The sequence below is a fragment of the Xenopus tropicalis genome, chromosome 8, assembly GCF_000004195.4.
Source record: "Xenopus tropicalis strain Nigerian chromosome 8, UCB_Xtro_10.0, whole genome shotgun sequence".
In the NCBI taxonomy this organism is placed as follows: Eukaryota; Metazoa; Chordata; class Amphibia; order Anura; family Pipidae; genus Xenopus; species Xenopus tropicalis.
In genome coordinates this window covers 44,047,073-44,067,027 of record NC_030684.2, presented here as the reverse complement: position 1 = coordinate 44,067,027, position 19,955 = coordinate 44,047,073, and the positions used below count along the sequence as shown (strand labels likewise).

The 19,955-nt window shown below is 46.6% G+C and overlaps 1 protein-coding gene across 3 annotated transcripts in view; it reads left to right on the top strand.

Annotated features, from left to right (window-relative positions):
• Positions 1 to 8,611, top strand: part of ogt (O-linked N-acetylglucosamine (GlcNAc) transferase) — a 29,805-nt gene extending 21,194 nt beyond the window's left edge. Inside the window, exons 17-22 of one of the 3 annotated variants that reach the window (XM_012968501.3) lie at positions 3,055 to 3,171; positions 3,584 to 3,751; positions 4,104 to 4,256; positions 4,713 to 4,965; positions 6,485 to 6,608; positions 7,461 to 8,611. In XM_012968501.3, the coding sequence (XP_012823955.1) occupies positions 3,055 to 3,171; positions 3,584 to 3,751; positions 4,104 to 4,256; positions 4,713 to 4,965; positions 6,485 to 6,608; positions 7,461 to 7,635 (990 nt within the window). In that variant the 3' untranslated portion in view covers positions 7,636 to 8,611. 3 annotated transcript variants of the gene reach the window in all.
• Positions 8,612 to 19,955: the final 11,344 nt, after the last annotated feature.

The window sequence follows — 19,955 nt, the reverse complement described above, 5'->3', positions numbered from 1 at the left end:
TCAGAGGTTCTTACGTTTTGCCTACCGCAACCTCCACTTCCAATTTACGGCTCTGCCATTCGGCCTCTCTTCCGCCCCCCGCGTCTTCACCAAGATCATGGCGGTCACTGCAGCAGTGATCAGGTCCAAGGGGGACTCAATCACCCCCTACTTGGACGACCTGCTCATAAAGGCCCCTTCCTTCCAGACAGCGGAGGAGCACCTCCGACTATCCATGGGCATCCTACAGGACTTCGGCTGGAAGATAAACCTTGCCAAATCCTCACTTCGTCCAAGCCAGGTGATGACGTTCCTTGGTCTGACCTTCGACACCAGGGCTCAGAGACTCTTCCTTCCTCCAGAGAAGGTACTTCGCATTCAGGCCCTAGTCCGGCTGCTTCTCTCATTACCTCGACCATCTCTTCGGTTCTGCATGAAGGTTCTCGGATCGATGGTGTCCTCCATCGAGGCCGTGCCGTTCGCTCAATTTCACCTCCGGCCCCTACAATGGAACATTCTCTCAGTGTGGCACAGGAACAGGAGTCTCTCCCAACAGACTCTGCTCTCCACAAAGACCAAGGTGTCCCTGCGGTGGTGGCTCAACACCACCAATCTTACACGCGGCCGCTCCCTCGCCGATCCCACCTGGCGCATCCTTACTACCGATGCCAGCCTATCCGGCTGGGGAGCAGTCCTGGAGGGACGGATAGCCCAGGGCTCCTGGTCCCATTCGGAATCGCTGCTCCCCATCAATATTCTCGAGCTTCGGGCCATCCGCCTCGCTCTGGTCCACTGGCAGACTCTCCTCGAGGGCCAGCCGATCCGCATTCAAACGGACAACGCCACCGCAGTGGCCTATATCAACCACCAGGGCGGGACAAGGAGCCATCAAGCCTTCACGGAGACCAGCCACATCCTCAGATGGGCAGAACTTCACCACTCCCTCCTCTCGGCCGTCTACATCCCCGGCGTGGACAACTGGGAGGCCGACTACCTCAGCCGGCAGACGATGGACCCGGGGGAGTGGTCCCTCAAGACCAGCGTATTTCAGACACTCACACAGAGGTGGGGCACACCAGAGGTGGACCTGATGGCATCTCGAATCAACCACAAGCTACCTCGATACCTAGCACGCTCGAGGGATCCTCGGGCAGAGGCATCGGATGCCATGACAACACCATGGTCCTTCAGCCTGGCTTACATTTTTCCCCCGTTGCCCATGCTTCCGCGTGTCATCAAAAAGATCAAACAGGAAGGAGTGAGGACCATCCTCGTCGCCCCCTACTGGCCGCGCCGGACCTGGTTCTCAGACCTCCTGTCTCTGTCTCAAGAAGAACCGTGGCATCTACCGCAGGATCCGGACCTTCTTTCCCAGGGTCCCTTCCTCCACCCAAACCCAAGGTCTCTGCATTTGACGGCGTGGCTACTGAATCCCTGATCCTTCGGAGAAAAGGGTTCTCAGAACCCGTTATCAAAACTCTTCTAGCAGCGCGGAAGCCTGTATCCGCTCAAGCCTACCACAGGGTCTGGAGAATCTACCGGGACTGGTGCTCCCAGGAAAACGTCTCCTACCAGACTATCTCTATTCCAGCCATTCTGAGTTTCCTTCAGGCCGGCCTCGACAAGGGCCTAGCCCTGGGTTCCCTCAAGGCACAAATATCGGCACTCTCGGTTCTCTTTCAGGAGCGCCTCGCCCTCCTACCGGACATCAGGACCTTCATGCAGGGCGTCACACACATCAGACCCCCCTTTCGGTATCCATGTGCCCCCTGGGACCTTAACCTAGTCCTAAGGGCACTACAAGAGCCCCCCTTCGAGCCCCTCGCCACCATTCCTCTTATCTGGCTCACCCGCAAGGTGGTCTTCCTTCTGGCCATCTCATCAGCCCGACGCGTGTCCGAGCTGAACGCGCTCTCCTGCAAGTCCCCCTTTCTCATCTTCCACCTGGACAAGGCGGTACTGCGTACTATACCGTCCTTTCTTCCCAAGGTGGTGACCAAGTTTCACATCAACCAGGAACTCACCATTCCTTCCTTCTGCCCCAATCCCAAATCGCCGAAGGAAGTCGCTCTCCACTCATTGGACGCAGTACGTGCTCTCAAATTTTACGTTCACCGCACGGTGGAAATCCGCAAGTCTGATGCCCTCCTGGTCAGTCCCACGGGCACCCGTCTCGGGCAACCTGTCTCTAAGTCCACCATCTCCCGGTGGCTCAGAGAGACCATTCGGAGAGCATACATTTCCAAGGGAAAACAGGCCCCTCAATCGATCAGGGCCCATTCCACCAGATCTGTCAGTACCTCTTGGGCGTTCAGAAACCAGGCCTCAGCTGAGCAGCTGTGCAAGGCTGCCACGTGGACCTCCATCCATTCCTTCGTTAAGTTCTACAAATTTGACGCATTTGCTGCATCTGACGCACGCTTTGGACGCAAGGTGCTGCAAGCAGCGGCAGTCTAACTCCGACTCCGCTTCCTGCCCACCGCTCATTATGCTCAGGGGACTGCTTTGGTATGTCCCCACTGTCCCTGTGTCCCCCAAGCTATTGTGTGAGAAAAGGAGATTTTGTGATACTCACCGTTAAATCTCTTTCTCCTCAATGGCTTGGGGGACACAGGGCTCCCCTCCCCGGAAGCGGAATCCTCTTTGCGCCATCTGCCATGTTTTTATGTTACATTGTTATAACGGTTTGTTTATGGTTACTTTGGTTACCTCTTTGTTAGACAAAACTGAGCCTCTCTGGGCTGCGCTGTGGGGTATAGCTGAAGGGGAGGAGCATTCCTTTTTTTTATTAATTCCTACCTAGTGTCCTGCCTCCTGCAGGTGGAGCTATACCCACTGTCCCTGTGTCCCCCAAGCCATTGAGGAGAAAGAGATTTAACGGTGAGTATCACAAAATCTCCTTTTTTATTTTTTTAGTAGTTGTTTGTAAAGTATGGAAGGCATTTCTAAGAATACGACTACTACTAAAAAAATAAAACGTTTTTTAATTTTTTTAGTAGTAGTCGTATTCTTAGAAATGCCTTCCATACTTTACAAACAGTCTTTAATCAACTAAACTAAATCTTGTTTCCCCAGAAAAAAGCTGTCATAGACTTTAAATCCAATGGCCATATTTATGACAATAGAATCGTACTCAATGGAATTGATCTGAAAGCTTTCCTGGAATCTTTACCTGATGTGAAAATTGTAAAGGTGAGAGTTAACTTTAGATTTTTATCAAGCACCATTCTTTGCTTTTATGGAAAAACTATTTTAATTGCATTTAATGTACTTTACCATGTTGAGGAAGTCCAAATGTAAATCCTGATGTGTGAAATGTTCTGTAAGGTCTGTATTGCCTTCTATTGATTATGTCCTTACCTTGCCTTTTAAGTGAATATAGCCATATTATGATAGCGGGGGAGGTAGTGGTCAGGTATGGCATAAAAACAGTAGTTGTGGGTACCAAGAGATTGTATAAACTAGAATGTTTATAATATGACCCTAATTCAAAAGTTTGACATTTAGCTGCCCATAGTATAGGATATTGCTATTTTTGAGGTATAGTTGTTTTCTTTGCCTCCTTGCTTTCTTAAAAAAAAATTTTTTTCCCCCCTTCCAAAAGATGAAAGGCCCAGACAGCGGAGATAATGTTGACAATAACTCTGCACTAAACATGCCAGTGATTCCTATGAGCAGCATAGCAGAAGCTGTGATTGAAATGATAAATCGGGGGCAAATTCAGATAACAATAAATGGATTCAACATCAGCAATGGTCTTGCAACAACCCAGGTAAATTTAACAAAGTGATGTGGAATGTAATATAAATGATGGCTAAATATATAGTATAAGTATAATGTTCTTACCTATAAGTGTGGATCTGCTTCAAAAAGAAGCAAGCCTGGAATTTGAGTCATTGTATAGCTTATTCTGATTATGAACACCACTCCGTGTGTTTACAACTTGGACTATTGGTGTTCATTTAATTGTTAAAGTGTTCCCAGTGAAGGCTGAGGCTGACTGCTGTCAGAGTGGGGTTCTGATTTGTTGAACCGGAAGTTACTTTACTTATTATTTTCTAATTAAAACAATAGGCAAAAAATGTTGAAAAAGATGGCATAACAAAGTGATTTGAATATTTTAGATAAATAACAAAGCGGCGACAGGTGAAGAAGTGCCTCGTACCATCATTGTCACCACACGCTCACAGTATGGACTCCCTGAGGATGCGGTTGTGTACTGCAACTTTAACCAGCTTTACAAGATTGACCCTTCCACATTACAGATGTGGGCAAATGTAAGTATATTGTGTTATACAACTGCCATCAATTAAGGTTCTGTTTTATACCTTTTGGTTAGTGAAAGGCACAGCTAGGGGAAAATAACAGCATTTTTGGCCAAACCCTTGTGTGTAGGTTGTCTAGTGTATGTATCGGGTAAATGTAGCCTCAAAGAGCAATTGTTTTTTGACCACAAGGGTCAGCAACACCCACACCCTGTGGATTTACTTAATGCCAAATATATGTACTATGTTGGATCACATTTTGATCAAACTTGCTATACAGGAAGAGCAGATTCTATCTAGATGTGTTGCTGATAGCTTGCCATACCTTACAGTGATACATCATTATCATGTTTTCTCAGTAAATGGTGACAGGGATGTCATGTGACACTTTATCTAAACACAGTCAACTATTTCTTATCCTTATGCACTGCTTAACATCTTCCATTTGAAACTTTTTGTTTGTCCTAGATTTTAAAGCGTGTCCCAAACAGTGTTCTGTGGCTATTAAGATTCCCAGCAGTTGGGGAGCCAAATATCCAGCAGTACGCACAGAATATGGGCCTTCCCCAGTCCCGGATCATTTTCTCTCCAGTTGCTCCTAAGGAAGAACATGTGCGCAGAGGACAGTTGGCTGATGTTTGCTTAGATACACCTCTCTGCAATGGGCACACCACTGGCATGGATGTGCTCTGGGCAGGAACACCCATGGTCACCATGCCAGGTAAAGAGTCTGCAGAAAGTTTCTTTATGCAACAAAAATTAGTATTGTTTTAGGTAATTTAAGTTTTGGTGTGACAGATATTTAATTGTAGCTGTTAGTTATATGTCTCAAGAAGTCTATGAAGATTTTCATTCATCCAGGTCATGGTATATCTAGTATAAATAAATTTGAAGCAACTGGACTTGTTTGGTAATCATTGAAGACGTTTCACTACTCATCCGAGCAGCTTCTTCAGTTCAAGAAGTAAACATGCAGTTGGTGTTAAGCCAGTTAAATTGTATCTGCTGCAACCAGCATTCATACGCATACTGCAGTTCTGTGGTACCCAACTTCATATATACATGCTTATTGACCATTTTAATTATGAAACTTGTATGGTTTTTATATTTCAGTTTTAGCCTTATACATGACTGTGTTTCTAAGTTCCTCCTGGTTCTTGTTAGATTACAATTGCCTGTATACTGTATACTCCCTGCATAATAGGATTCTGCCCGTGTGGAAGCCAGCAAAGGATTTGGCTGTTTATATTATTTCATGTTAAACTAACTCAGTTTATTGCGCGAGAGGTGACCTGTTGCTTTATAATAATAAATTAGTAATGAAAAGATTAGACAGAATGTATTTTCCTCTGAAAGGGCATCTATTGCCTAAAATATTTTCTTTTCCCACCAGTGGTGCAGGTTAACAGAGCATGTGCTCCAGAAACAAAAGGATTTTTGAATGGGTGCTCTGACTCCTACACCGGAAGGAAGCTTGCGGTGGGGGTGACCAAGTTGGGGCACATACATGCACCCCAGTTTACTTGTTATGCCCCCCCTCCCCATCACATGCATAATAAATGAGCTGGGGCATTTACTTTATTTTAAACATGCACGTTCCCCCAGCATGCACCTGGGTCTGCACCCAGAGCTGGGCCCAAAGCTCTCTGTATGTGAGATTAAATAGAAAAATACTATATCCCTCATCTGTAGTAAGGGCTGTGCTTTAAATCTAGGTATAATAACCAGGGCTGTGGAGTCGGAGGCAATTTTGGGTACCTGGAGTCGGAGTCGGCAAAAAATGAACCGACTCTGACTCCCACTAAATTTAAATGGGAATAAAAAAAAAAATAAAGCAAGTTTAAATGTCCCAATTCACAAACAGTCATAATTAATGACTTCTCTGCTATAAGAATAAAGCCCACGTGAGTGACCATAAAGCTTTTCATTGACTGTATGAATGTATAAATACATTAGCATATTAAAAACAGAGGAGTCGGAAGTATCAAACTGAGGAGTCGGAGAATTTATCTACCGACTCCACAGCCCTGATAATAACTGTCAGCCCCACTTGGAAACCGTTACTGGGGAAAAAAATGTGTGTTTTGTTTTTTTTTTTTGTTTTGGTTTTTTTTTCCGAATATGTGATGTCAGTAACTTGAATTATACTCTGTATGGTAACATCTCTTGGTTTTCCTTGATTACATGTGTATGCAGATTTGATGGTATGGCTAACATTTACTGCATTTCCCTGTCTGTAGGCGATACACTTGCATCACGAGTGGCTGCTTCACAGCTTACATGTCTCGGCTGCCCCGAGCTAATCGCTAAAGGCAGGCAAGATTATGAGGACACTGCTGTGAAACTCGGAACTGATCTGGAATAGTAAGTTAAAAGTATTATGGTATAGGATTTATTCAAAATGTAACACTGCAAATCAAGGAAGGAGGAACATAATTCCTCCTGTCTGTTACACAAGTCTGAAAACAAAAGAAAAATCAGGCTAAAAGGTATGGGAAAGAAATACGCTCAGTGACAGCAGGGGAAACCATACCATTCATGGTTGTCTTTCATGGGCCCCCTGGTTACATGCCCAGAAATGGGCAGGTTAGTGCTTCCTGCTTTATGTATGTAAGGCTGGATTGCAGCATACACTTAACCAGCCATATTTCTGTTTTCAAAGTAGACAATTCTTTTTTCCTCATCACGTCCCTCGGCAGCAGAGGTAGAGGGTTAAAGGGGTTGTACACTTTTAAAGGACAAGGAAAGGCAAAGTCACTTGGGGGTTCCAGAATGTTAGGCACCCCCTAGTGACTTTAATCTCTTACCTTGTTAGGAGAAAACAGCACCAGCCCGGGGTACCTGTAGCAGAGCGCTTTCTCCTTCCGCCTTTGTTTTGGAAGGACTAAATGACAGGCGCATGCGCAGTAGAGAGAAAAGCCGACTTCTCTGTTAAAGTTCCACTATTCACTCTACTGCGCATGCGCGAGCAAGCAAAGCAGGAAGGAGGAAGCGCTCACTGCTACCCCGGGCTGGTGCTGTTCTCTCCGTACGAGGTCACCCCCAAGTGACTTAGCTTTTCCTTCTCCTTTAACTGTCAGTATGATGTTGAAAATGCTATTTTGAGACAATTTGCAGTTGGTTATTATTCTTTCTGGTTTTAAACTATTTGGCCATTCAGCAGCTGTCCAGTTTGTGCAAGCAGTCATTTTATTAATGAAATCTTATCTTTTGCAGCCTGAAAAAGATCCGCTCTAAGGTCTGGAAGCAAAGGATATCCAGCCCACTTTTCAATACCAAACAATACACAATAGATCTGGAGAGATTGTATTTACAAATGTGGGAGCATTATTCTGCTGGAAACAAAACTGATCATCTCATCAAGACTGTGGAAAGCACTGAATCTGCTTAACTCCCTGCTAGCTTTGAATCTATTGGCTAACCATGACGGGGGGCTACGACGCACACGCAAGCCGACTCGCTGTGCAACAGAATGGAATCATTGAAACACCCGCTGGTCTCTAGACTTTTAGTTTGCTTTTTTTTTGTTCTTTTGCTAAACCTCCATCAGATTTTGCAAGTTGCCATCCAAATATGACTTCATGGGCAGTTTTACTGGTTCATGTACATTTTTAGCCTTGTATTGCAGTATATTTGGAATTTGAGCTTTTAAACCTATAAATTTGTGTTTGTCTGCTGGCTCAAAAATCGCAGCTTGACTCTCCTAGCTAACTGTGCAGGTTTAAAGATAAAAAAAAAAACCCAAGCATCATTAATGGTGTTCTAGTCCTTTTTTATAGGTTTTATAAACCACTTGTAGCCTTTTAATGTCTGGCATCTGTTTACAAGCAAACTGGTCTGTGTGTTCTTTTGGTATAGATGAGATGTCTTTAACCCTCCCCCTTAAATTGTCTGCTTTATTTGAATTTCCTACTAGCTTATTAATCTGTGTGTTTAGTACAGTGCGCTACGGGCAGCGGCTTCCTCTGGGCCGCAGGTCTGTGTAAATACGGGAGGTTAGCGTGTGCAGTTTGTGTATGAAGAAATAAAGCAGGTTTTTCTGTGTATGTACCTTTAAATCTTGCACGGAGGCCACTTCCTGAAATGTTTCACTGGTGGAATGTTGGGAAATAATGAAACTCGGGCCTATTCATTTGTGCTGATCTCGTGTGGATGTGAAATGCATTTGTTTGTGTGAAAGAGAAAGCATGTGCTGCCATTCTGTAGGAAGGAAAATGCCTCGGCACAATGCCTATTTGGTTTAATAAAATATCAGTTGATCTTGTGGGTTTTTTGTTTTTTAAAAGAAATTGTTGGATATTGCTCTGTTTCAGATGTATGGATTTGAGTTTTCTTCCCTCAGTAAACTTTTCAAGTGGAAAATTCAATGTTTCTTGTGTTTATTTTTTTTGGTTTTTTTTTAATCGGTGATAAAAATGTCTATTGTGGCACAACTGTTGTCTTGGCATCACCTGCTCAGTATATAATTAGGACATAAAGACTTTCTGTATATAAAGCTTTAAGCATAACCGGTACTATTTGTCCATATATTGCAATATACTTCAAGCTGACCAGCTATGTCAAAGTATGTATCTTCTATCGTATCAAACATACATGTAACTGAAAACAACCAATACATTTCTTATAACACAAAAAGGCAAACCAAGTGGCACAACCACATAACAGCCAGACCAACAACTCTCCATCTTTGTATTCTGGGTTATAATAAACCTTTAGTAGGAACCTAAACTAGTATGAACCTACTCCCCAGTAACAAGCTGTGCATGTGATCTCTAGCATAGATGCATCTTCTGCTGCCTGATGAGGCAGTACTACAAGGTAATTTGATACACAGAACATGTATTTAAAAAAGGGCAGCCTCATCCTGGCTGGAGACTTTCATCTCACCATTAATCCATCTGCAGACACAAGGCCGGGTGTGACAAAGGCTCTCCCCACAGTTCCCCACCCTCTGGAAGGAACATGGAACGTATATAATATGACTGATAGATATATTACTTTAGTGTGAAAAGAAGGGTTGGGCAAGTACGTATTATCTAAACAAAAATGCACAGAATTCACCCTCCTTATGTGGCCCCCATACTCGGCTAAAGGGAATTCCTTCTGATTTGTGATGCACAGGTAACTATTTTCTAGGTGTTAAATTCCTTCCTCTATAAAATATATGGGTGTTCATATTGTGGGTTTAGCATCAACCAGATGGAAAAATTCAGGCAGGGCACAAAGCCGTTAAAGGGTGGTTCCTTTTAGTATGCCATAGCAAGGCCAAATCTAAGCAACTTCTCAACTGGTCATGATTTTTTTTTTTTTATAGTTATTTTATTATAAGACAGAGGGTGCTTAGTGAGACCCATGGCCCCTCTACCCATAGCTTGAAATCCACGTTCCAAGCAACCCATTGCCCCCATCTCCCCCCCCCCCACGTTCTCTATCCGTCTACCATTTTTACATCTAGTGCTGAGAAAGGGGGTGGCAAAATCGGCAAATAATAGTTGCACAGAGCTGCGGCCCTTAGTTACACCACTGCCTGTAGCCAATGACTAGATGCTAAGTTACTGGCAGGTGATTGGCAGGAAATTCATTTAATGGCAAAACCAAAAAGCTGCCTACATGGTTGTGTAACTAGGGGCTGTGTAAGCAGAGAGTGTAAATAATACAAATATGTTGCACTATGAATACATGCTTTCAAAAAAAAAAAAAAAAAAAAGGGTTTATCTGCCAAGCACGTATGCTGTACTTTGTTTGGCAGATAAAGATCACGTGCCACCTCTGCACAGAGTTTGGAGCAATGATAGCCCCCTGGGCAACGAGCCAGTCATGTCAGTGTGACTATTGGATTAGATATTCTGACCTCTAGTTACCCTGTCGTGTTATTACCCTGTCGTTATTTTGTTGTTCATTGATTTGCACAATTTTTGTGGTTTTATTGCATTTTTATCCCTGTATTAGTATTCCTGATCTGTCTTTTTAGCGTAGCTTTGCCATGTGGTACTTTGGTGTACAAAAATAACTTTACCTATTTTGAATTCATCAGAATGTGTACTTTCCAAAAATATATGGTTTTCTCTTACAGGTGTCTGTGGGACACAGGGACCATGGGTATAGTATCTACCAGCAGGAGGCAGGACACTAGAGAGGAAGAAGAGGAAGAAGCCCCTCCTCCCCGATACTATACCCCCAGTCACTTCCTTAGTGAGCCAGTTTTTCTCTAGTGTCCTCAGGAGACAGGATCTTCAGCTCCATTCTGATTTCTACGGCCAGACTCTGGCACCAGGGGTTGTCCTATAGGGCCTCTTCAGAGTTCCCTCCACAGGCTCCCCCCTACGTGGGACTCAGGCACCGGGGCCAGTAAGACTCCTACGGAGCGGGCCATACAGAAAATCCCTGCCTAACCTTTTAGTGCAGAAGCTGTCCGGTCCTGCCACTCCAGTGTCCCAGCGTTCCAGCCCAGGTCAGTCTGTCAGCTCCCAGCCTGCCTCTCCAGCTCGCCCTGTTTGCCTGCCAGCAGCTGCCTCTTCTCTCCTAGGTGCCCCTCGGCTCCCTTGCGTTCCACCGCCATGCGTTCCACCGCCATGCGTTCCACCACCTTCATGCGTTCCACGTGACGTCAGAGCGCGGCGCCATTTTGTGTGCGCCTTCTCTTTGCGCGCTCTGTCTTCGCGCCATTCTCCTCCGCTCTCCATCCTGATCGGTCGGCCTGCAATCAGCTCCCGGGACACAGGACGGTATTCTGGCAGGAGGGGGGGGCACTTCAGGGGAGAATTCAGGAACAGGCAGGGCAGGGCTGGAACGGCAGCAGCGGGGGTTTTTTCTGACAGGGTTTAACCCCTTCTGGGCTGTTGTATTTGTTGGCTGTTATCTGCATTATCTGCTGGGCACTGTGAGGTTATCTTCCCTGCTGGGAAGCTCTATAGAGTTACTTTAAAACTCTTTTACCTTGTTTGATTTAAAAAAAAAAAAAAAAGCTGAACATTCATTTTTTCTCTGCTTCACTGCCTATTGCATTAAGGACTTCCCGTCCTTTTTGCTTAATCCCTGCTGACTGTTTACTAAGAACTGCACTGTATTATTGTTGCTGTTGTGTCTGTCATGGCAGAGGGCATTCCAGAGGGCCCCTTTTCCAGGGGGGTTTCCAGTTCCTCTAAAGTAAAATACTTAGCATGCGCCAGATGCTGCAAACGTCTCCCATCTGGCAGAAAGGAACCTCTTTGTTCCTCATGCTCTAAACTTCCGGCTGAGACTCCATCCCAGCCCCCGGCTGTGCCTCTTCCCCCCTCCACAGATATAGCAGGGGAGGACTCCATCCCAGCCCTGGCCCTGGATGCTCCAGCGCAGGCCTCTTCATCCAACCAGGACCCGCCTCCATGGGCGGCTCAACTTTCTTCAGGCATTCCCAAGTTAGCGGCCTGTCTTGATAAGCTATTAGACAGACTGGATAGGGAGGAACCGCAACCCACCAGGCCCCCTAAGCGGCAAGCGCTACTTCGCCTGGAGGACTACAGTGACTCAGAGTCACTACACGCCTCAGCCACTTGGGATGATAATTCCCTAAGTGAGGGAGAGATATCCTCCGATGGGCCGGACGACCCGGACAACACATCCAGGTCCTCGCCCGAGGCCATTGACGCTCTTATTGCGTCAGTTATATCATGTCTTGACCTCAAGACGCCAGAATCCACTGAGTCCTCCTCCTCTTCCTCTTCCCTTTTCAAGCGCCAGAAGAGGACCTCCGCCGTTTTTCCTTCCCACGACCAACTGGATTCCCTCATCCAGTCAGAGTGGGACCATCCTGAGAGGCGTTTCCAGACCTCCCGGCGTTTCCAACGCTCTTACCCATTTCCACAAGAGTCTTTGGAAAGATGGTCAACTCCTCCTTCCGTGGATGCTCCGGTATCCCGGTTGTCCAAAAACACGGCGCTTCCTGTCCCGGATTCCTCTTCCTTCAAGGACCCAATGGACAAGAAGATGGAGGGGTTCCTCAGAGCTACGTTCTCTTCCGCCGGGGAGAGTCTTCGCCCGGTTCTGGCATCCGCCTGGGTTTCCCGCGCGATACAAACCTGGTCCGATTCTCTCATTGAGGCCATCTCCTCGGGCTCTTCCAGACAGGAACTATCGCTCCTAGCTTCCAGGATTCGCAACGCTAACGAATTTCTCTGCGAAGCCTCTCTGGACTCTGTCCAGGCCATCAGCCGCACATCAGCGCTCGCCGTAGCTGCGCGTCGCTCACTGTGGCTCAAGCTTTGGTCAGCAGACATGTCCTCCAAGAAGTCGCTTACCACCCTTCCCTTCAAAGGTAAACTCCTTTTCGGTCCAGAGCTCGACAAGATAATCAGCCAGGCTACAGGAGGAAAGAGTACCTTCCTCCCACAGCCCAAAAACCGCCCTTCCTTTCGCAGGGGTCGTTTCTTTCGCCCCAAGGGCTCAAAGTTCTCCTCCTCCAGGGAGTCCTCATCCACAGGGGAGAGGTTCCACAACGCCTCAGGGAAACCGAAGTTTCAGACCCGCTCCAGGTACTCCTGGCAGGGTAGACGTCCTCAAGCCAAACCAACTGACAAGCCCTCCGCATGACTACCCCCAGCTGGGATGTCCCTCCCCCGTAGGAGGCAGACTTCGCCTTTTCCGCGAGGCATGGCTCCGTCTCACCTCCGACCCATGGGTACACAGAGTGGTGTCCTCAGGCTATCGCCTCGAGTTTCTTTCCAGCCCGCCTTGCAGGTTCTTCATGTCCCGACTGTCTCAAGACCCTCTCAGACAGTCCGCCTTCCTCGCCATCGTCCAGGATCTCCTGGACGAGAGAGTCATCACTCCGGTCCCTCCGGGAGAGAGGTTCCGGGGGTTTTACTCCAACCTCTTTCTCGTCCCAAAGCGAGACGGCTCCTTTCGGCCTATTCTAGACCTCTCGATTCAAGATGGAATCGCTCAGGTCGGTGATTGCAGCCATGGGTCACAACGAGTACCTCGTGGCCCTGGACATAAAGGATGCCTACCTCCACGTCCCCATTTTCCCTCCCCACTGGAAATACTTAAGATTTGCCGTCCAGAACCTCCACTTTCAGTTCACAGCCCTCCCATTCGGGCTCACCTCAGCGCCACGCATCTTCACCAAGATCATGGCAGCGGCGGCGGCCTCCCTCAGCTCACAGGGGGTCTCGATCACCCCTTACCTGGACGACCTCCTCCTCAAGGCACCATCGCCCTCCTCAGCGACGTCTCAGTTGAAACTGGTCACCTCAACCCTAACCTCTCTGGGCTGGAAAATCAACCTGGAGAAGTCGCGACTCACTCCGTCTCGCCGGATGCCCTTCCTGGGCATGATTTTCGACACCGCACTTCAGAGAGTGTTCCTCCCTCCGGAAAAGATTTCCAGAATCCAGGACCTGACACGACGTCTAATTCAGTCTCCATCTCCATCCATCCGCTTTGCGATGCAGGTGTTAGGATCCATGGTGTCCTCCATAGAGGCGGTGCCCTTTGCACAGTTCCACCTGCGCGACCTCCAGTGGAACATTCTGGACCAGTGGACCCGCACCAGCCTGTCCCAGCGGTTCCGGATCCTTCCCAAGACTCAGGCCTCCCTGGCGTGGTGGCTCAACTCATCCCACCTGACCAAGGGCCGTTCTCTGCAGGAACCACATTGGCGCCTCCTGACCACGGACGCCAGCCTCAAGGGTTGGGGAGCAGTCCTGGACCACCTTTCGGCCCAAGGGACCTGGTCGAAGACCGAAGCTCTCCTCCCCATCAACATTCTGGAGATCAGGGCAGTCCGCCTAGCACTTCTACACTGGCAGCACCTCCTTCGGGGTCAGGCCATCAAGGTGCAATCCGACAACGCAACCACCGTCGCCTATCTGAATCACCAAGGCGGAACCAGAAGTCGCCAGGCTCTCAAGGAGGTCAGTCTCATTCTGACCTGGGCAGAGACCCAGGAGTCCCGATTGACAGCCGTCTACATTCCCGGACTCGACAACTGGCAGGCCGACTACCTCAGTCGCCAACAGCTCGACCCAGGAGAGTGGGCCCTAAGCCCAAAAATCTTCCAGGACATCGTGGCACGATGGGGGCTCCCAACCGTGGACCTCATGGCCTCTCGCCAAAACCGACAGGTCCCCCTATTCATGGCCAGGTGCAGGGACCCCCTAGCCCTAGCAGCAGACGCTCTCACGGCCAGCTGGGACTTTCCCCTCGTGTATGTCTTCCCTCCTCTTCCCGTCCTGCCCAGAGTCATCAGGAAGATCAAGGCCGGGACCGGTCCAGTGATCCTAGTGGCCCCCTTCTGGCCCAAAAGGGCCTGGTTCTCCGATCTGGTCCAGCTCAGCAGAGCAGATCCTTGGCGCCTACCCCTGGACCCCGACCTTCTGACTCAGGGTCCAATCCGTCACCCGGACCCAGCCTTCCTCAGTTTGACGGCCTGGCTGTTGAAACCCTAGTACTCCAGCGCAAAGGGTTCTCTCCAGACGTCATTCGCACCATGATGGCTGCCCGGAAGCCTATCTCATCCAGGACCTACCACCGAGTCTGGAAGATCTTCAAGGAGTGGTGTGACGCTGCGGGTCATCCTTTTCAGGTCTTCTCCCTCCCCCGACTCCTGTCCTTCCTTCAGTCAGGGCTATCCAAGGGCCTCTCCCTGGGATCCCTCAAGTCTCAGATATCGGCTCTATCGGTCCTTTTCCAGCGCCGCCTGGCTACTATACCGGACATAGTCACCTTCCTCCAGGGGGTCTCGAGGCTCCATCCCCCCTTCCGTGACCCCGTTCCCCCCTGGGACCTCAACCTGGTCCTCACGGCCCTGCAGGGCCCTCCCTTCGAGCCACTGGCTAGCATCTCCCTGATGTGGCTCACCTGGAAGACTGTTTTTCTATTGGCCATCTCCTCGGCACGCCGAGTGTCCGAGATCTCGGCTTTGTCACACACCCAGCCTTACCTCGTCTTCCACTCGGACCGAGCAGTTCTCAGAACCGTGCCTTCCTTCGTGCCTAAGGTTGGTTCCTCCTTCCACATCAACCAGGACATTACCATTCCATCCTTTTGTCCTCAGCCATCTTCCCCCAAGGAAGTGGCATTGCACGCGCTGGACCCCGTCCGGGCGCTAAAATTCTACCTCCACCGAACTCAGGACATCCGTCAGTCCTCAGCTCTCTTTATCCTGCCAACCGGCGCACAGAAGGGTTCCTCGGCTTCTAAGGCCACCTTGTCCCGTTGGATCAAAGAGGCCATCCGCAGAGCACACATTGCCAAGGGTAGAACCCCACCTCTCCACATCAGAGCCCACTCCACTCGGGGAATCAGCACCTCCTGGGCTTTTAGGAACAGGGCCTCAGCCGAACAAGTCTGCAGGGCCGCTACATGGTCCTCTATCCATTCCTTTACCAAATTTTACAGATTTGAGGTTTTTGCGGCATCTGACGCCCATTTCGGGAGAAAGGTACTGCAAGCCGCAGTGGCCTGACCTCGCTTCTCCCACCCTTCTTACTGGGACAGCTTTGGTATGTCCCCATGGTCCCTGTGTCCCACAGACACCTGTAAGAGAAAAGGAGATTTTGTGATTACTCACCGTTAAATCCTTTTCTCTTAGGACGTCTGTGGGACACAGGGCTTCCCCCCCGGAAGCGGTCCTTCTGGAAAAGTTGTTCTGCCTTACCTTAGTTAAGTATTCGGTTATTCTGTTAATTGTTAATCCGTTATATGGTTGACAAAACTGGCTCACTAAGGAAGTGACTGGGGGTATAGTATCGGGGAGGAGGGGCTTCTTCCTCTTCTTCCTCTCTAGTGTCCTGCCTCCTGCTGGTAGATACTATACCCATGGTCCCTGTGTCCCACAGACGTCCTAAGAGAAAAGGATTTAACGGTGAGTAATCACAAAATCTCCTTTTCTGGGGGTCTCTGTATAGTTTGGGGGGTGTTATGGCACATAATACACTGACAGGGGGCTCTGTATGCAAAAGCTGAGTTGGCAGGCGAGAAATCCATATGCGCTATTTTCATTTTGGGGTCAGTACATACCGCAGACTTTGGTATATCTATGCATATCCCAATATGCATAGATACATCAAACTGTTCAGTAGACCCTAGGTGTTCCTATTTGGGGTGACTTGCCTTTGTATGCAAGAAATTGTACATTTTTAAGCAATTTTCTGAAATGCAGATTGCTGCTTTGGTGTAGAAAGGACTCTTTACCCATGTTGGATTTGTCAGAATGTGTATTTTCCAAAAATATATGGTTTTCAGGGTTTTTCTGTACAGTTAGGCACATTGGGCGGCTGAGTAAATTCATATACACTATTTTCATTTGGGTGCCTCTGTACATCACATATTTTGCTAAATCTTTCCATATTGGACATCAAACTGTTCAGTAGACCTCTGGCATTCACATTTAGGGTGATGTGTCGTTGTATGTAACAAATGTTGTCAAACAAATGTGGCAAATTGCGTTTTTCAGAAAAGTCATAAAAACCAATAACTTTAGGAAAGCTTTGCAGATTGGTACCTTGGTGTCAAAAGGCTTATTTACCCTTGTTGGATTTGGCAGAAGGTGTACTTTCCAAAAATATATGGTTTTCAGGGGTCGCCCGACATTTCTGCAGCATTTACGCCATGTGTTTATGAATTGGGTAAATGTAAGCAATGAAATTAGTGTGCACAAGGTATATTTTGGGGTGGTAAGTGCCATGTGCTTTGATAAACCTATGTACAGTGGGCATCAAACTGTTCAGTGGACCCCTGGCGTTCATATTTAGGGTGTTTTATTTGGTTACTTTATGACCTGTAGGAGATAAGATACTATAGACTGGAAGCTTTGAAGCGATTTTTAAAAAATTTCACAAATTTTGATAAAAACCAATAACTTAAGGAAAGCATTGGGACTTAGTAGTTTGGAGTAGACAGACAGTTGTGCCTATTCTGTATTCCCCAGAATCTGTTATTTCCAAAAATGTGTAATTTTCTGGGATAAACCTTCTGTTAGTGGAATTTTTGGCCTTGAAATCTAAAGCATGCAGCTTTCTGGAGCAGTGCTTTGGAAATTTCGTAGTGTACTGCTGGGAGTTTTTGACCTATACAAGTGAGAAATCTCCCTAAAACTATATATATTTGGTATTGGCACATTCAGGAGACATGGGACTTTCCAAATCAGTTGTATTTTTGTGCATAAAATAATTTTTGTTTCTGGTGTATGTGTTTATATTATGGAAAATATGAATTATTTTCATTTTTTAGACATTTAGAAGCCTATATCTTGTTACAGAATTGGAATTACACAAAAATTCTACCATATTTTGAAAGATTAGGTTGTCCTGAACAAAAACGATATATTGTTTTCCTGGGTAAACTAAAAGTCCCCCCGAGGAAAGGCCCCTAAAGTGAAACAGTGCAAAATGTTCAAAAACTGTCTGGCAATACAAGTTCCGCTTTGACCAAAACGGCTGGCAGTGATAGGGTTAACTTTTGGAGAGAAAGTTGTTCCAATTGTACTCTGCGCTGTGCATTTGTACATGCAAACACCCGTCATGACACTAGCATACACAACAAATTGTGACTCGCAAAGAAAATATTATTGCACACAAACAACTTGCCCCTTGCTCTGACACAGACACACAAACTATTTTAAAACGGCATTAAAGAATAATTTAAACATTAAATAAACCCAATAGGATTGTTTTGCCTCCAATAAGGATTAATTATATCTTAGTTGGGATCAAGTACAAGTACTGTTTTATTATTTATTTTTTAAAAATTAGAATTATTTGCTTAAAATGGGGTCTATGGGCGATGGCCTCTTTAAATACCAGTGGCGTAACCTCCCTTTTCAAGGTTTAATACATTTTTCTTTAGGCCTTGGTATCTTCCAATGAGCAGCAATAAGTTGTTAACACGCTGGATATAACCATAAGGTGTAATATTTGAAATAATGTATAATATAAATAGAATGTATAATGGGTCATTTTGTTTCCAAAGTCAATTAAAGGGTAAGTAAATCCAATTCTAAGTGACTTTTCCAATGTACATGAATTAAAAATTGCCATTGGCTTGAAAATGATTTTTATTTGTAGGTGTAACTGCTATTGAGAGCATTGCCTGCCCGTTGTAGTTACAATGTAGCAGAAGCCAGATGGCTAACGGATCTGTGAAACATCACGCAAGGCCGACCTGTACTTCAGTCTGAACTAGCAGGACAGAAAGGCACAGGAAAGCACTGTTCTCAGCTGTGAATATTTACAAATACCTTTAAAACTACTGAACATATTTAATAAATGTATATTAGAAACCTATTCTTTCATTATGCAATTTTTTTTTATCCCAGTCAGTAAAGTAGCCCTAATGGGGTAGGGGCTTTGTCTTGTTGAAAAAAGTCATTATGGCAAATGGAAAGAATTCTCTCCTCAAAAGGATAGGATTATAGGTTCTGCCCATAACACACACGATAGGAACAATTATCATACAAAACTCACCATGTTTCTTTTACCCATAATGCATTGTTTTCCCTAGAATTCCAGCTGGGGTGCCCCCGCCGGCTGTGTCCCCCACCGCACCCCCCTAACCCCCCGCAGAGGCCCCCTCCCAACATCCGGGTTTTTTCCTGGCAGCCCAGTCCGACCCTGATTCCAGCATATGATGATTAAAAACAAATCCAACTGCAGGTGTTTACAAACTGGATTAAAGTTGCAGCAACATTTCCCGTGAAAAACTATATACAAAAGAAAATTAAAGCCTGGGAATCGCTACTAATTGGCCCAATGGGCAGAATACATTTGATTAAAATGATTCTTCTGCCTAAACTAACATATGCCCTCATGCAAGCCCCATGTGTCATTAAAAAAGGGTTCTTCACTGCCCTAGACTCAATATTTAGGCAACTAATATGGGCCGGCACCCGCCATCGTTTAAGCTTGGATACCTTGATCAAGGGTAAATCTCGTGGGGGAGCAGCATTCCCAAATATATTTTTATACTACATAGCTGCCCAATTGAGCCATATAGCATCCTGGGTAGAGGATACAAATCACCAATCACTGTACCTTCTGCATAAAACATTGCTAGGGGTTCCCTACACCCCGTTTCAGTGGCTGCTTACTAAAGGCTCCCACCCAATAGCTTACCCCAACCAGGTTATCATGCATACATGTCGAATTGTGCAAAAAAACGCTGCAAATCATGCAATTTAAGAATATACTACCCTTGACCCCCTTGTGGGATAATGCATACTTTCCAAACCTAGCAAAATTGGGGAGTAATTCAGTTTGGGATAGGTGCAGTATTAGCACTATAGGCAATGTGTGGAGTGGAGGCTCTATGGTACCCTTTGACCAGCTTAAATATTAAATATACCACTTACCTGCACATCAATGGTTGAAATATATGCAAGTTAAAAGATGCCTAAATGCACAAAATCAGGGAAACGCTATTATCCTTGCTAACCATTCCCTAACTGATCGCATACAGCAAAGCTCAGCCTTATTTCTAACCTGTACCAGGAATTCATGCCATACTACATAACAAGCCCCCTGAAACCCTCAGGGATAAATGGGAAGGTGATATGGGCTGTTGCAGTGATGAGGAGTGGGACCAGATGTTGGAGTCTCCCCTCCTGATATCCCTAAATTACAGGGACCGTATGATCCAACTCTACTTCCTCCACAGAGCCTATTACTACCCTGCCAAACTACATAAACTGTTCCCAGGCTCCCCTTCAGAATGCCCCAGGTGTGGTACACAACA